Below are 14498 nucleotides of genomic sequence, written 5' to 3'. Positions count from 1 at the left end.
CTGCCAATTTGAAATCTGCCAAAAGGCCAGATTGCTAATGAAAGTAGACACATATTTGAAAGTAGCTACAATTTAAGCCTTGAAAAAAATTTTTTGATTAGTCTAAATTTTGGGCAGATGGAGGATTTTTTGATTAGTCTGAAATTTGGGCAGATGGAGTGGTCGTTTGATAAAGAACGCCCCATATATATACACATATACACATATATATATATAGTTTTGAAGCAATCAATTTGTTTGAATTATACATACAAACGCAAATATTAAGATATTTTGATTAAGCTGTAGTTAAAAGAAATTAAGTGGTATATTCTGTAAGAAAATTCTCGCTCTATAAACTCTAGCTTTGTAGCTTTTTAGCTCTTTCTTTTTTTCGTTTTTCGCTCTTTCTTTTTTGCTCTACAGTGCTACATAGCTTATAGAGATACAGCGTTATAGAGCATTTTTACAGAATAGACCCATATAAGTTAGCGAAACAACTGTCTTAAAAATGATCAAATAAAATCAAGCTTCCTAGAAATAGAAAACAATGCTTACGCCTTTGTTAACAAGATAATATGCCATATCAGTTGCGAGCATATCGCATGTTAAAGCTCTCTCACAACTTTTCTTGTTTACTTTCAGTGTGGCCAATGCTTTTTCGGCGATGTGAAACATCTGATATAATGTATCATACGTATAAAATAGAGATTCTTTGTCTTCCTGAAGATCTTTGTTGTACGTCGATGGAATTCCTTTAAGTGTCACCATAAAACCAGTGCACTAAAATTAAAACAATTTGATAAATAATTTCAAAATATCTATATATTCATCTTTCAAAATATTTTCTTGAAATTTTTTTATCTATAAGATATTTCTATGAATATATAAAAATTATGTATAATTATATGTATGTATATGCTATTATATATTTCTTGTAAAATTTGAAGATTATCGATATAATATTTTTGCTATAAGTTATACAAAATAAAAGTTTTTTTTCGAGAATTATATTTTAATTATAGATATAGTTAGAAATTTTAATTAGTTAAAATAATATACCGTCTCTCATCAATTTATTATGACCACTTTAATAATATCAGATCAAATAACTTTTTTGTTTATTATTAATAAATGTTGAATTTTTATAAATTAAATCTCCATTTTTACAATTGCTTCAAATGGAAAATTTTATTTTTTCTAACATTGTAATTTAGCTGTTATGAGGGGCCAATGATTTAAATATAATATATTTAAACAAACCTTTCCAAATATAGTGCCAGTTTTTCCACGTATTAATTCCATGCAATCCGGATTATGCTTCTGAGGCATCAAACTACTACCAGTGGAATATTTATCATCAAATTGAACAAAATTAAATTCCTGAGTGCTGTAGATAATCAAATCTTCGCAAAAGCGGCTTAGATGCATTGATGATAATGATGCCCAAAATAGAAATTCAGCTTAAAAGATTAAATTGAAACCAAGTAATATATAAACAATATTTAGACATTAGTGCAATAAAGAAAATATCTTATTAACTTTATTAGAAATTTGCATTTTTGAGTCCGTTTTTCTTTTATATAAAGACGTTAAGACTAATTTTGAGTACTTTTATAATTGATTAAAAAAGAAAAGCTTTTTGCAAATTAAATTAAAAAAAAACAATTATAAATATTAAAATTATGTTTTCTAGTTAATTTTAAATATTTTATTTTAATAGAACTTCAATTTAAAGCTGTAAAGATAAATAGAAAAATTAGAACATTGACCAATTAGTGTTGATCTTTTTTAATAAGAAAACTTTATTAAGATAAAATAAATATAATAATTAAAAAAGCCAGAATTTAAAGGATGATTAAATAAAAAGAAAACGCCTAAATACTCTATATGTCGAAAATGTTATAAGATAGTTGCATTTCTTTTATAGTTACATAGTCTTGTTTAAGCCTTCTGATAAAACATTGATTTAATGCTATTAAAAGCGATTCATTGACGAAACATTGGTAAAAGCGTGGCATTGATACATATACTTAAATTACAAATTCAAAAGGAGGCTATATGGAGCCACGCGTAGGGTGTAGGTACGCAAATATTAAAAACAAACTTGTTGGAAAAACAAATTTATTGAATCTAAACGTTTCGGTCCTTTCTTTGGACCTTCTTCAGTAAATTTAATACAATAAATAATAATGGGGAATCTATATACTACCGCACGTAGCGCAAAAGCCGTGCGTCGGGCGCGTCCGCGTACGGTCGTGTGAACGTGCGATGGATGAGTGTGTGAGTAAGAGTGAGCCCCCTTTCGGAAATTCCTCACTATACTCGTCATTATAGTCCACTTTTGAGTACCTCATGACATATTATGTCACTTTGTCTATCTAATGGGATATCGATAGGGGGGGCTCACGGCTTTTGCGCTACGTGCGGTAGTATGTAGATTCCCCATTATTATTTATTGTATTAAATTTACTGAAGAAGGTCCAAAGAAAGGACCGAAACGTTTAGATTCAATAAATTTGTTTTTCCAACAAGTTTGTTTTTAATATTTGCGTACCTACACCCTACGCGTGGCTCCATATAGCCTCCTTTTGAATTTGTAATTTATCAATGCAGGGAGCCTACATTGTTACTTAATATACTTAAATAATATTGTATATATATATATATATATATATATACACACACACACACACACACACATATACATACAGGCTGTTTCATTTTAAATGATACAGATTACTTTGAAAATAAAACATTTTCGGAAAAAATGTTAAAAGTTGTAGGAGATTTCAAGAAGGACATAATATTGTGACCTAGAATTGACCTTGGATGGAGTTTTTCAAGGTCATTTAAAGGTCAGGTAGTTTTTTAAAGAAAACTTCTTTATTTTAATCATCTAAATTTTTTTCATCTTAATTCTTATAAAAATTTAAACATCTTAATTTTTTTTATATAAATTGATTACTCGTATTTTCGGCATAAAATGTTATAAGGGTAGGTAGGTTAGGTTATAAGTTATAAGGGTAGGGTGGCCACAAAGTGAATAGTTAATTACATATTTTATACTTTGACATAATCTCACATAAACTATGAAATTTTTCGTAAAATATTTATTTTTCGATAATCTTATTCAATACTTTAGTAGGGGATCGACATTGAAGGGGAACTGATATGCGATTAAATAAACTGTATAACTTGATAAGTTTTGTTTATTGATAGATGTATTTCAGAATTAAAGTCGGAGAGTACGATGTGTTCTGCGTTCGCATTATGATTTGGCGTGTTGTGCGACCTGAAATTGACAACACTGGTCGTGAACATATTGACAATGAATGCAATCCGACACTCTCTCCAGCCCTTTTTGTGTGTAGCCGGTAATTATGATGATAAATTTTGGGAAACTCGAAGTCCGCTTTATCGCTTCAAAAGGGTTTTTCTGGACATCACATGTAGAAGACATACGCTTCGACAATGTGTGTTAGGTCCGCGCAATAGTATGTATGAGAGAGCAGAAATTCCGAGTTTTATGACAGAAAAAATGGATGGAAAATAGAGGTCTTTATTTTACACAGGAATAACCGTGTGCATACGAGTGATTTATGGAAAAAAAGGATGATTCCATTAAAAAAAATTAGGTTGATTTCTAAATTATCTTAAAAAACGTCACCCAAGAACAATTCTCGATCACGATATTATATCTCCCTCGAAATCCTACAATTTTTATATGGAACATTTTTGCCGAAAATATATTTTCAAGATAATCGACTGTAATGTCACTTAAAATAAAACATTATGTATATAATACATACATATATAAGTATATATAATATATAAGGTAAGAAAATTAGTCAACCAAACTAGCAAAAAATGTATTTATTTAAAAATCACGACGTTTCGACCATGTGGTTGTGGTCCTTTTCAAGTGACAATAAACTGGAAGAATATAACAATAATTAACGATTGAAATCATTAAAAAAGTAAAAAGATAAAGAGGAATAGAATACATACTTTCGTGTAGAATATAAAGCTCACAAATCAATAATCATGCTAGTTTGGTCGACTAATTTTTTTACTTTATATTTTTTCTTCGACTAGCGACTCAAAAGTATTTTAATTATTATATATAAATATAATATGTCCGTAGAAAATATTTGAAATATTTTGAAAAGAATTATTTGTTTATATTATTGTAATAAGTAATAATAAATAAATATATAACTAAAAATTCTTTTCATTTAAAAAAGTATCAAATCATCTGTTCTCGTCAGCTGCCTCGCTTTGAACATGTATGTATTATGTATGTATTATGTATGTATACATGTCACAGATATACATAATATATATGTATATATTTATAAAATAATATATAAAACATATACCGACAAAATCTCGATCTCCGACAGTATGCATGCTATTTTCGGTAATTTCGTCGAAACCAAGTTCCATAGCCAAAAATTGACGATCAATGGCGAAAGGATTTCCAGCTATTGCACCGCTACCAAGCGGTAAGATGTTTACGCGTTTACGCAATTCTAATAGTCTTTCCAAATCTTGCTTCGCGTACCAGGCATAGCTACGAAATTTTTGAGAAAATAATAAAAAAATAGAATTAATTCAAATGATATATGATATTAAACTCTGAAATCAAAGTCTGGAAATTATTGTTTTTAAATGATTATTATTATATTAATGAATATTTTCAGTTATTGTAATAAAATATTAAAATGCAAATTAAATCACACAAAAATAATTCCACATAATCAAATAACTTGCATTAAATTTTATTTTCAATTACTTTAATAAGTATTATATTTATTGGCACATTATGTTTTGAGAAATTCTTTATCAGAAAATATATCTTGTTTGTTTTAAAATTATATTAAAATACATATACATAAATACTTAAATAAAATATACAATATATTGCACTTTCTTTAATACAATAATTGTAAATAATATTGAAGCATTATATATAGTGCTTTGAAAGTTTGGAAACACGGTCGAATATCTCATAAACAATGCAGTTTAGAAAAAAATTTTTTAAATAGAAATTGTAGGGTTTAAAAATATCTATTTAAATCTTATTACTTTGTTCTTGGTTGGTGATACCAAGGTTAGGGCAAGAGCACATTGAATTTTTTAAATAGAACTATTATATTTTTTTTTTATATAAATCGATTCTTCGCAATCGATTCTGCATAAAAAGTTATAAAGGTAGGATGGTCAAAAAGCGAATGGTTTACGAGATATTTTATACTTTTTGACATAATCTTACATAAATTATACTATTTGATATAAAAAATCTTACATAAATTATGAAATATCTCATAATATATTTATTGTCCAATTGATTTTACTTCAATACTTTTATGGACAAAATTACGAGAGAATTCGATTGGTGTAAAGAAAACACATAGTTGTTTTTAAGAAAAAGTATATTGTAATTTACAACCAGCAGCTACATACTTTTTCTTAAAAACAACTGTGTATATTTTCTTTACACCAATTGATTTCTCTAATTATACATATTTTGTGCATAAAAATATTGAGGTAAGATTATCGAAAAATGAGTATTTTACGAGATATTTCATAATTTGTAAAATTGTGTCGAATTAAAGTATAAAATATGTCGTAAATACTATACGTATACTATTCGCTTTTTGACCATCCTACCCTTATAACTTTTTATGCAAAATATTGCGAGGAATCGATTTATATAAAAAATATATAGTTCCATTTAAAAAGTTTAAGGTGATCTTGCCCTGATCTTGGCATTGCCACCCAAGCTCAAAGTGATAAAATCTGTAAATAGATTTTTAAATCCTACAATTTTTATTTAAAACATTTTTTTCTAAAATGCATTGTTTATGAGATATTTGATCGTTTCTAGACTTTTAAAACACCCTGTATATATACACATAACAATAAAGATTTAACCAATAAAATATATACCGTAAAATAATATTATTTTGTATAATTTTTGAACGGACGCATAAATTTAGCCTTTTTTTATCTTTTTTTTTAAGTATAATCAGATGCATTCACTTTCTCTAACAGAACACATGTTCAAAAGATGTCCATAGGACATTTTAGAGGATGTAATTATATCTTCTCTTATGAACATCTTTTAAACATGTATTCTGTTAGGGTTGTAAATCACTCGTAACTTTATGTAATAATACATAACATACATACGTGATATATGTATATTATAAAATACGGACAAATAATTATTCATGTCTAAAGATTTTATCACGTTAAAAGATTTTTAACGTGATAACTATTTTATAGAATATTTTTAAACAAATTATTTTATCTTCTTTTATTATTGATTTCCATTAAAAATTTATAAATTAATTATTTTACCTAAGTAACCACTGACTCCATCTTATAGGTTGTGCTCGTTGCATATGTGTATACCCGGGCATAAGTACGTCTATATCTTCTTCTGCTCGAGCTATGAGAACCTATTTTTAAGATTAATACTGAATTAACATTTAACATTGTTCTTATATTATAATTCGTACATAATTTTAAAATATGTAATAAATTAAATTTTAAATTTTATTAAAATTTTTATTTTTAGAGCAGCAATTATGTAATTTCTTTGCCTTCGGATAGACTCGCTAAAATAAAAATTTTCAATGAATAATGAATTGAACGATTATAGCAATTTTGGACGGCTTTTCAATATTTTCACAAAAATATAAAACTTATGACCATGAACTCTTTATATAAGATTATTCGTCATAAAATTGATAATAAAAAAGTTGAAGATAATTTGGGTATTTTTTAAAAATCTTCTTTACCCTTTACTTTAATCCTTTATATACATTAACATATGTATATACATATATGATTCTATAAATAACTATTTATATAACTTATTTTTATAAGACAAATCAATACTATAAAAGAGATAATACAGGGCACACGGAGGATAATGTAAAGATTTACTTTTATATCCAATAATATGGCAACAAAAAATTATGAAGAAAAAATTACAAATAATATAAAATACATATTATATTAAAATTTATCTAGATTATAAGCAAACAAATATATATGAACTAATATCAACAAAAAAGTATTTAATTCATAATTTTATTTTTTATTAAAAAGTGTTTAATGTAAAATTTTACAAAAGAATAAAAAATTTATAATTAATGGTTCTTCACGTTAATTTGCTAATATTCGTTCGTGATCGTTTGTTTGGTTGGGACCAGGACTTATATATCACAGACTTCTATATATCCTAGACTGCTAACACCTGTACAAAAGTGATGCGAGGTGCAAATAGTGGTGGGGATGGCAGCCATATTTCGTGTGGGCAAATTATACTGGGTGTTCAGTTCTCATTAAACAAAATACGTACGTATTGTCAAATGTCAATAGACGTGACAGCCTCAAAATAAACTTATATCTAAATCTTTTTGATTGTTTTTTGAGTGTATAATATACATAATATAATCCTCTTACAATCATAAAATAACATTATAGACACCCTATATAATATGCCCACACGAAATATGGCGTCGCGTGTACACCTGTGCATCATGTCCGCCTATATCTTCTTTTTTTGGGTATTAATGTGCCGTCAACCAAGAGAGCTGTATTGGTTATATTGGCACTGCTTTTGTTTTTTTTCCTTGTCTGGAGTCTCTGGTTTGTTGATCTTGTCAATGTTTTTCATATTATTTTTCCATTTTTATTTAAAAAGATCCATACAGCTTTTAACGGTTCTATTCTAACTTTTTTTAACCAGTTATTAATATTATAAGGGTACGTAACTTCTAATTTTTCTAATGACCTATATAGCGCATTTCTTGTTTCTTCTAGCCTATCACATCTGAATACATAATGGTATATATCTTGGGGTTCCTTATCACATTCGCATAACGCGTCCTCTATATAGCATTTCCTGGCAAGTGACTCTTTTAAATTATAGTGGTTGGCCCTCAGTCGGTTAATCATAGTAATTAGTCCACGTGGTTCATTTAAATCTTTAAACCAGACTTGACTTGCTTCTTTATTATTATATTCTTTGAAAAACTTGATAACTTTATATTCTCCTTCTCGCTCTAATCTATTTCTTGATCTGTCAAACATTTCTTCTTTAAAGATTGCTACCCAGTCTTTAGTTGGTATTTTTATTCTGTGGTCACTCTCTTCATCTGTGGCTTCCTTCGCTAACTCGTCTGCTAACTTATTTCCTATTATTCCTGCGTGACTAGGAATCCACCCTATTACTAATTTAATTTGATTATTTTCCTCGTTTACTTTATTCTTAGTAAGTGAGTAAATTTTTTCCTTAATTTTATAGATATAATTGTTTTGATATACACTTAGTTTATTACTTTGTAACGCCTTGCATGTACTTAGAGAATCCGTAAGTATTAATACATCGTTTTTAACATTATTATCTATTACATATCCTATCGCTTTTTCTAAGGCTATTACTTCTGCAGTATAAATGGAGCTTTTATTGTTGATACTAATTTTGTATGCTATCTCGCTGTTTTCTATTGTTATCCCTATACCTGTGCTTTTTTTTTACCTGTTTAGATCCGTCAGTATATATAATCGTAGGTTCTTTGCATAAATTGTATTTTGATCTATACCTCTCTAATAGCTCTGTGTCGCTGATTTTTTTTTTCTTCCTATCTTTACCTATATCCGTGTCCACCGTTATTTTTTCCGTTAGTGGCCAATAATTGTTGTTATAAATCTCGAATCTACTTATCCTTTCTAATTCCGGTAATAATCTTCTAAAACTTCTCCACGACTCAGTGAGGACATTATTTTTTCCTCTGGGATTGCAGAGTCTATATCTACTTTCTAAAATTTCTAGTCTATTCAGTTGTCCTATTAAATCTTTATCGCCGTAATGGAATACTTTGTTCCAGAAGTTCCTAGCTAGTAGGCCCGCTCTCTCTTCCATTCTCATGACCTTTGCTTCTGTGAGCATAACATTGGTGGGAGTGCTGTTCCTGTAACCTAACGCTATTCTTATCCCTTTATATTGAAGCTTTTCAATTTTCTCCTTTCCTCTCCAGTCTTTGGGAAAATAGGTGAACAACCCGTAGTCAATTACCGATCTCACGTAGCTCTTGTATATGAGGAGGGCTGTGTTGGTCTCCATGCCCCACAATACTCCGTTCAAGAATTTTAAAATGTTGCATACTCTGTTTTGTCTTTGATCAGATCTACTTGCTTGTCGAATTTCAGTTGATTATCATATAGAATGCCCAAGAATTTAGCATTTTTATTGCAATTAATATATCTGTCTTTTATTTTTATTTTAATTCTTCTGTCTATTTTTCCAGTCGTATTAAAGTCTATTATTTTGGTTTTCTCAGGTTCGAGCTCTAAACCCACTTTATCTAGATTGTTTGCTATTGTTGCAATCGCTTCTTCCAGTTGTGTTGCTAATTCCTCTATTTTTTTCCCTGTGACATATATCGCTATGTCATCTGCAAATTGTACCGCCTTAGTATTGTGTTTAATTCCCTGAATGATATCTGTTGTATATAGGGCATATAGAATCGGACTTATGACTCCTCCTTGAGGGAGACCTTTGTTAACCGTTCGAAATATCTCTATTTCATTATTCACGATGAATTTTGTATTTCTATCCATCATCCAGATATTCACATATTTTATGATCTTCTTTGGACATCCTAATTTTATTAACTCGTCAATTAAAATACTTCTTCTTACGTTGTCGTAAGCTGATGACACATCTAGGAACGCTGCTAATGTATGGTGGCCTTCTAGCATTCCAATCTCGGCTTGAGTATTTAACTTCACCAAATTATCGACACATCTCCCTTTTCTAAATCCGTTTTGGTTTTTGTCTAGCTTGCTGTTGTTTTCGGCCCACCAGACTAATCTATCGTTTACCATTCGTTCTAAAATTTTACTCATACACGAAGACAAAGCTATGGGTCTGACCTTTTCTTTATTTCCTTTGTCTATGAATATGGTTTGGTAGTCCTTCCATTCTTCAAATACGCGTCCTTTTTCATAGCACCAATTGTATATGGTCAGCAATTCTTCCTTGAATCTTTGGTTAAGACTTTTAATCATTTTGTAATCTATCTGGTCTCTCCCAGGGGCTGACTTCTCTCTGACACTGTTGCAAGCTCTGTCAAGTTCTTCTATGATGAAGGGTTTATTCATAGAGTCTTGGTCGTTGTTCTTCTGTATTAAGTCTTCTTGCATTTTTTTGCTACTCTCTACCCATGGTGGGGCGATCTTGTCAATGCTTTTTCTTATTTCTTCTTCTCTATTTTTTATTTGCCATTTGTTCCATTCTACCGTGTTGAAACTATTTTTAATAATTCTTATTTTGTTCCAGACATATTTTATGTTTATATTTTTATTAAGGCTACTAGTAAAATTTCGGAAGTTTTCTTTTTTTTTCTGTTTTATTATTTTCCGAGCTATCGCTCTAGTTCTTTTATACTCTATGAAGCTGTTTAAGTCTTGCTTTCTGATATATTCTTTTATACATCTTTTCCTATCGTCGATTATTGTCTGGCACTCGTTGTCCCACCATTCTACCGGATTTCTAGTTCTTTTCTTGGTACTTCCTAGCCCTGTTTTCTTAGAATCTTCTCTGTTTGGTTGTCCATACGTCGCTATATGACAGAGCTGTCCACGTTTTGCACTTTTCGGCCGATTTCCGAGGCTCACCGCCTAGCGGCCCCCACTTACGCTCGAGACCTTAGCAACGCGTGGCCCGATAACCGTAGTTGCTAAGGTCTCGAGCGCTAGGCGGTGAGCCTCGGAAATCGGCCGAAAAGTGCAAAACGTGGACAGCTCTGCTATATGAACTGCTTTTTTCATAATTTTAGTCATATCTCCGTATTTCCCTTGCTCGTCCTTATTATTATATTCTTGCGTGTTCAGTTTTTCTTCTTGTTGATTAATGACTTCTTCGTATCGAATCCAGTCTGTTCTTTTCTTTGAAATTCTGTTGGTCCGTTTTCTATAAGGGCGTCTCTGCCCCGCCTATATCTGTTAGCAGTCTAGGTTATATAGAAGTCTGTGACTTATATAAATGATATTGCTTTAACTTACCTCGACGAATTTTTTTATCCTAAACAGAAGTTTATCTATTGACTTTCGAAGCCATAATTTGGTATCAGTCACAGTCTGATCATTGCGACTCCTTCCAGTATGTAATTTATTTGCTATATCACCAATTAATTCCTGTATATATGAAACGTTTGTAATGATGTTAATTATCAATCTGAAATATCTTTAAGAATTCATATATATATATGTCTAAGTTGTTATCTATGTTGTATATCTATATTGTTTATAGTTTTATTAATTTGGAGAGATTAATATTAAAGATAACATTATATAATTTAAAGAAACAACTATAGTAATAGCAAAAAATTCAGAATCGTTTTTAAAATTTCAAGATTTTTTAAAATTTTGTTAAATTGAAGTATATATTATAAGCATATATTATACCATTATACATATATTATTTCATATCTTTACGATGCAAATCCACCTGCAAGTAAAAGAGTAACTCTCGAAGAGTGATTCTCGCAAATGGACATGCCCTTGAGAGTATCTAAAATCCCGAAAATCATTCTCCGAGAGTTACTCTCGAGAGTTTTACTCGCAGGTGGATTTGCATCTTTGAAGAAACAACAAAGATATTTATTAGTTAACTTTATACAAGTAGTATAGCAATAGTATAATTTATAATTAATTGATTAAGTGTAAAAAAGTAATAGTAAATTAATTATGTCATTGTAAATGTACCGAAAGTCTTCGTTCATTAGCGCTATGTACATCCTCATCTTCATGATTTATGACAAACTTGTTATTTTCCCATTCGTCTTGCACCTAATTAAAGATACAATTTCCTTATTAATATATACACATGTGTGTACAGGGTGATCTATTTAAATTGAGTCACTCAAATATGTAAAAAAGTACGCAAAATTAAAAGAAAAATGTAAATATTAAAGATGTATCAATTATTATTAATTTTTTTTATTAATTATATATATACAGGGTGTTTCTTTTTAAGTGATATAGTCGATTATCTCGCGAACCGATGATTTTATGGAAAAATTTTTCCAACGAAAGTTGCATGGCTTGAAGGGGGACACATGATGGAAATATGGACTTGACTTTGAGTGACCTTGTCAAAGTCAGGTCAAGGTCATTAATGTTTTTTTAAATGGAAACCCCTATTTTTTATTACATATTCTCTCTTGTAGCTTACCTTGAAAGCTTTCCAAAACTCTATAATTGAGTTATTTTTTATTAAGTACTTTCCGAGTTATGAGACTTGAAGTTTACATCAGTATTTTGACATAAAATATAAAATATCTTGTGAAACATTCACTTTTCGATAATCTTACTGTAATACTTTTTTGCACAGAATAACCAGAAGACCAATCAATTGGTGTAAAGAAAACACATAGTTGCTTTTAAAAAAAAGTATGTAATTTGCAACTAGCAACTACATACTTTTTCTTACAAACAACTATGTTTTCTTTACACAAAGTAAAATTACCGAGAACTGAATGTTTTATAAGATATTTTGTATTTTATGTCAAAATATTGTAAACTTCAAGCATTATAATTCGAAAAGTACTGAATGAAAAAACACTTTAATCATTCATAACGAGCCTACAAAAAATGTCCTATATACATATATATAAGCCTACAGAAAATGTTCTAGGACTTATACAGGCCTTAATTTTTGCAATCAAAGTTTGAACGTTTTTCGCGAAAATTAACGCCTTTATAAAGCCTAAAACATTTTCTGTGAGCGCGTTTTAAAGGTCTCTTCAAGGCCTACAAAATGAACCCGAAGAAAATATTCTACGACTTACACAGGCCTTAATTTTTGAATTCAAAGTTTAAACTTTTATAACAAAATAAATCAACATTTTGAAATAAGCACAATAATTAGACAATTTCAAGAATATTAAGCAAAATTCACGTATCACTTCGGACATCTTAGATTTGTGACAGTTGTCAAACAGTGCAGTCGCGTTTGAGACAGCTCCGTTTTTTATAACGCGGAATAACTCGGAAATAATAAAAGTTAGTGTTTGTCAAGAGGTTTCCTCGCGCGATTATTCGACATCGGGACAATCAATCAACATTACGGATAAAGCAGTGACACGATCTTCGATATACGAGGGTTGTCTGAAAAGTTTCCGACCTAACAAAGATACAAGACATTTTTTCTTCAAATTAATTTTTATTTTTCTACATAGTCTCCTTGTAAGTCTATACACTTCTCCCAGCGATGCTCCCATCTCTTCAACCCGTCCAAATAGTACTCGGCGTCTTTCTCTGCAAAATAGTTGTTTACGAAGGTGATGGCCTCCTCATTCGACGAAAATCTCTGTCCTCCGAGCGCAACTTTTAGCTTAGGGAACAAAAAAAGTCGCTTGGGGCTAGATCTGGTGAGTAAGGAGGGTGGTCAAGCAGTTCAAACCGTAATTCGTGGATTTTCGCCATGGCAACCGCTGAGGTGTGAGACGGCGCATTGTCTTGGTGAAACAAAATTTTTTTTTTCTGCAAATGTGGCCGTTTTTCCGCAATTTCTGCCTTCAGCTTGTCAAGTACTGATGCGTAGAATGCTCCTGTAATGGTTTTTCCTTTTTGAAGATAATCGATTAAGATAACTCCATGACTATCCCAGAAAACAGTTGCCATCACTTTCCCAGCCGAAGGAACAACCTTTGCTTTTTTTGGAGCCGATTCCCCCTTCGCAGTCCACTGTTTTGACTGTGTTTTTGTTTCTGGAGTATAATGGTGTATCCAAGTTTTATCTACAGTAATTAATCGGCGCCAAAACTCTGATTTATTGCGCCTAAACTGCGCCAACAGAGCGTTGGAAATGTTCATTCGAACACGTTTTTGGTCCAAAGTGAGCAAACGCGGCACCCAACGCGCGGACAGCTTTCTCATGCCTAAATCTTGATTCAATATGTGACAAACACGTTCTTTGGACATGTTCATAGCCTCTGCTATCTCTCTAACTTTAATTCGACGGTTGTCTAGCACCATTTGGTGAACTTGAGCGATATTATCGTCAGTGGTTGCAGTTTTTGGACGTCCCGAACGTTCATCGTCACCCAAGCTGGTACGGCCACGTTTAAATTCAGCAGCCCAAAATTTCACGGTGGTAAATGATGGTGCAGAGTCCCCGTACACAGCGTCCAACTCGTCTTTGATTTGCGTAGGCGTATTGCCTTTCAAAAACAAATATTTAATGACAGCTCGATACTCGATTTTTCCATTTTCACAAAAACACTCACATCGACTCACTCAAATGATTGTCAAACAACAACTGCGCGTCCAAAATGGCTGAAATTTTGGTGAGTACCTTTCAAAGCATGCGCAAACACATTCCCCAACTTTTGTTTACGAGTGCTGCCATCTTTATGTTGAGGTCGGAAACTTTCAGACAACCCTCGTATGCGAGTATCGACTTTACATCTTCTTTTTAATAATGGAAAAGT

The 14498-nt window shown here is 30.8% G+C and overlaps 1 protein-coding gene across 1 annotated transcript in view; it reads right to left on the bottom strand.

Moving 5' to 3' along the window:
- Argl (Argininosuccinate lyase) overlaps positions 1-14498 on the bottom strand; it is an 82322-nt gene that overhangs the window by 3783 nt on the left and 64041 nt on the right. The window contains exons 4-9 of the mRNA XM_083031522.1: positions 11770-11853; positions 11068-11199; positions 6349-6449; positions 4362-4555; positions 1243-1442; positions 538-762 (exon numbers count right to left, since the gene is read on the bottom strand). Of these exons, the coding sequence (XP_082887648.1) occupies positions 538-762; positions 1243-1442; positions 4362-4555; positions 6349-6449; positions 11068-11199; positions 11770-11853 (936 nt within the window). The remainder of the gene's footprint in view (positions 1-537; positions 763-1242; positions 1443-4361; positions 4556-6348; positions 6450-11067; positions 11200-11769; positions 11854-14498) is intronic.

The sequence above is a fragment of the Prenolepis imparis genome, unplaced genomic scaffold (genome assembly GCF_030444845.1).
Source record: "Prenolepis imparis isolate NDT839.2.m4 unplaced genomic scaffold, iyPreImpa1.0 SCAF_2, whole genome shotgun sequence".
NCBI lineage: Eukaryota > Metazoa > Arthropoda > Insecta > Hymenoptera > Formicidae > Prenolepis > Prenolepis imparis.
The sequence above is the reverse complement of the archived record's forward strand: the minus strand, read 5'-3'. Positions and strand labels throughout refer to the sequence as shown.